This window comes from Pavona decussata, unplaced genomic scaffold, assembly GCF_977016875.1.
Source record: "Pavona decussata unplaced genomic scaffold, jaPavDecu1.1 SCAFFOLD_16, whole genome shotgun sequence".
Taxonomy (NCBI): Eukaryota; Metazoa; Cnidaria; class Anthozoa; order Scleractinia; family Agariciidae; genus Pavona; species Pavona decussata.
In genome coordinates, this window is record NW_028145439.1 from 2,033,121 (window position 1) to 2,035,585 (window position 2,465).

At 37.5% G+C, this 2,465-nt stretch overlaps 1 protein-coding gene across 1 annotated transcript; it reads left to right on the plus strand.

Annotated features, from left to right (window-relative positions):
• The first annotated feature begins 786 nt into the window (after positions 1-786).
• LOC146487289 (putative G-protein coupled receptor 63) lies at positions 787-1,789 on the plus strand. The gene has a single exon (XM_085084455.1). It carries the CDS (start codon positions 836-838, stop codon positions 1,787-1,789), a length of 954 nt encoding a protein of 317 aa, XP_084940581.1. The 5' UTR covers positions 787-835.
• Positions 1,790-2,465: the final 676 nt, after the last annotated feature.

Sequence of the window (2,465 nt, forward strand, 5' to 3'; positions counted from 1 at the left end):
ACCATAATTTTAATTAGGCTAAAATTGTAAACAATGACCAACTATGTTGAGAGTTAAAAATTTACTCATACAGTCACAAGCTAAAGCTTTAAAAAGGGTTGTCGAGAATGATCGAAAATGGTCGAAAATAACACGAAAACACTTCCATTATATCTTTGCCCTCGTTTAGTTTATCAGAAGCAGCTTCACAAGCTCTTCGTTATTTCTTCATTGACAGCTTCCTTTGATCTGCTGCGAACTATTCCTGGGTTCATCTCGTGTCCATTCTTTCCTTCTTTTTTTGTCTTCTTTTTGTTTTAATAATTACTATTTAGGATGTACAAAAAACTTTAAATCATACGTTATCCTGTAGTGTTACATTGAAATATTGTGTTAACAAAAACAAGCTATCAAATAAACTGGTAAAAGACCAATTCGTTTTATCTCTGAATAATTCCCATTTAAATTTTAGCCTAACAAAAGGACAAACTGTGAAAAAGGAAATTTATATTGATTCACAATATACGAGCGACTGGAGTTGGAAATGACCTGATTGTCTTCAGTCACAAATGCACTCGCGGATTTTTACTTTTCATAAACACTTTTGAGAAATGTCAAACAAAATCGAACCTTAATTGTTGGTTTTGAAAGTACGTCAGAGAGAAAAAGTGGAATTGGGCATTGTCGATACTTATCTGGATCCGCTCTTAACGCAGCTGGGTGATAAGAAACTCAAACAACACTCATTAAACATGCCGAATTAATTGGCAAGTTTTGAATATGTCAATATATAACTCGATTTTTCGCAAACAAGAGGTGAAAGTCAATTTCACAGGTTCTCTGCCACTAAAGTAGAATGACGAAGGCAAATTATACTGGAAACGAAAAACAGAAATCATTCCAAGATCCGTTTTGTACGGCAGAAGTAATTGGAGCTATGCACAATCAACTGATATTCCTTTCAGTGTTAAACATTATTTTGGCCATCACAACATTTCTGGGGAATACACTAATCTTAGTTGCTCTACACAAAGAGTCTTCACTTCATCCGCCATCTAAACTCTTGTTTCGTAGCCTAGCAGCAAGTGATCTCTGCATTGCTATCATTGCACAGCCTCTTCAAGTTATCTATTTGATGACTGTGGTGAAAGAACAATGGAATATTTGTCGCTACACATTTGCCGCAGCTTCTCTGACATTCCAAATGTTGTGTTTAGTGTCTTTGTTGACAATGACTGCCATAAGTGTTGACAGACTTCTCGCTCTGTTGTTAGGGCTCAGGTACAGACAAATTGTAACTGTAAAGCGAACACAGACGACCGTGATTGCTTTTTGGGTTGTCTCTGTTGTTGGATGCTTAATGTCACTCCTTTCGAATGAAGAAACATCCTCATGGTACAACTATATAATTCTAACACTGTGCTTGGTTACTTCAATCTATTCTTACACGAGGATTTTCCGAGGGTTGCGTCATCACCAAACTCAAGTTCAAGACAATGTTACAGCTCAACGTAACCGAACAATCCCAATGAACATATCACGATACAGAAAGACAGTTTCCAGTGCACTGTGGCTGTTATTGACATTAGTTGTTTGTTATTTACCATTTACAGTAGTGGCGCCTCTGGCAGTAAGACAAATTCATAATAGTCTGTCTTCACGATTTTTCCTTGCAACGCAATTTACAGCAACTTTACTGTATTTGAACTCGTCATTAAACCCTCTTCTATACTGCTGGAAAATCAGAGAAGTGAGACGAGCAGTGAAGGATACAATCAGACAGCTTTTTTGTTCATCAATTGCAAGTTAGTAGACGAAGTTTTTTTAAAAAACCTTTATAAGAAGTAGGTTTCATTGAAAGTGTTATCTTACGATTATTTGCACACTCCAGCCCAGTTTAAGGTTGCTGGCACCGGTTTCCAACACTTTCCAGAACTATGTTATAGGCTGACCAATTCGTATCATTCTGGGAGCAAACCGCAAGACATGCACGCAGGAGATGAGATCTAAACTTTAGTTGTTATTTCTGCCTAGTGGAAGGCGCTTCCTGAGATTACAACCAGTGTATCGAATAATCAATGTTACAAACTGTCCCCAACAACTGACGGGATATCTTGTGGAACGCGTGCAGGCGTGACAACAACCTTTTTGGGGAACGCTCACTGTTAGACGTAATACCAGCTAAATCAAAAACAGGCCAGTTAAAGGGGAAGTATCATGAGGTCTTTGGTATCTTTTGTTAAAAAAGATGAAATAAGACCTTCAATCAGCTGCCAAATAATTATAGAATGACGAGAGGAAAGAAATCAACTCAATTCTTAAAAGGAACAACAGGTGATCTGTTCTAGCGCATTTTGGAAACAAAAAGGCGAGAACTTGAAAAACATTAGCCTAACATTTTTCAAGTTTCAATGCATACCGGCCTACTCTGTCTCTGGCCAGAGGTACTAATCGACAGTTTTATTGCACTGTGGAGATAATTCATA

Coding starts and splice junctions, on each gene's coding strand:
- LOC146487289 (XM_085084455.1), top strand. CDS start 836: ATGACGAAGGCAAATTATACTGGAAACGAAAAACAGAAATCATTCCAA.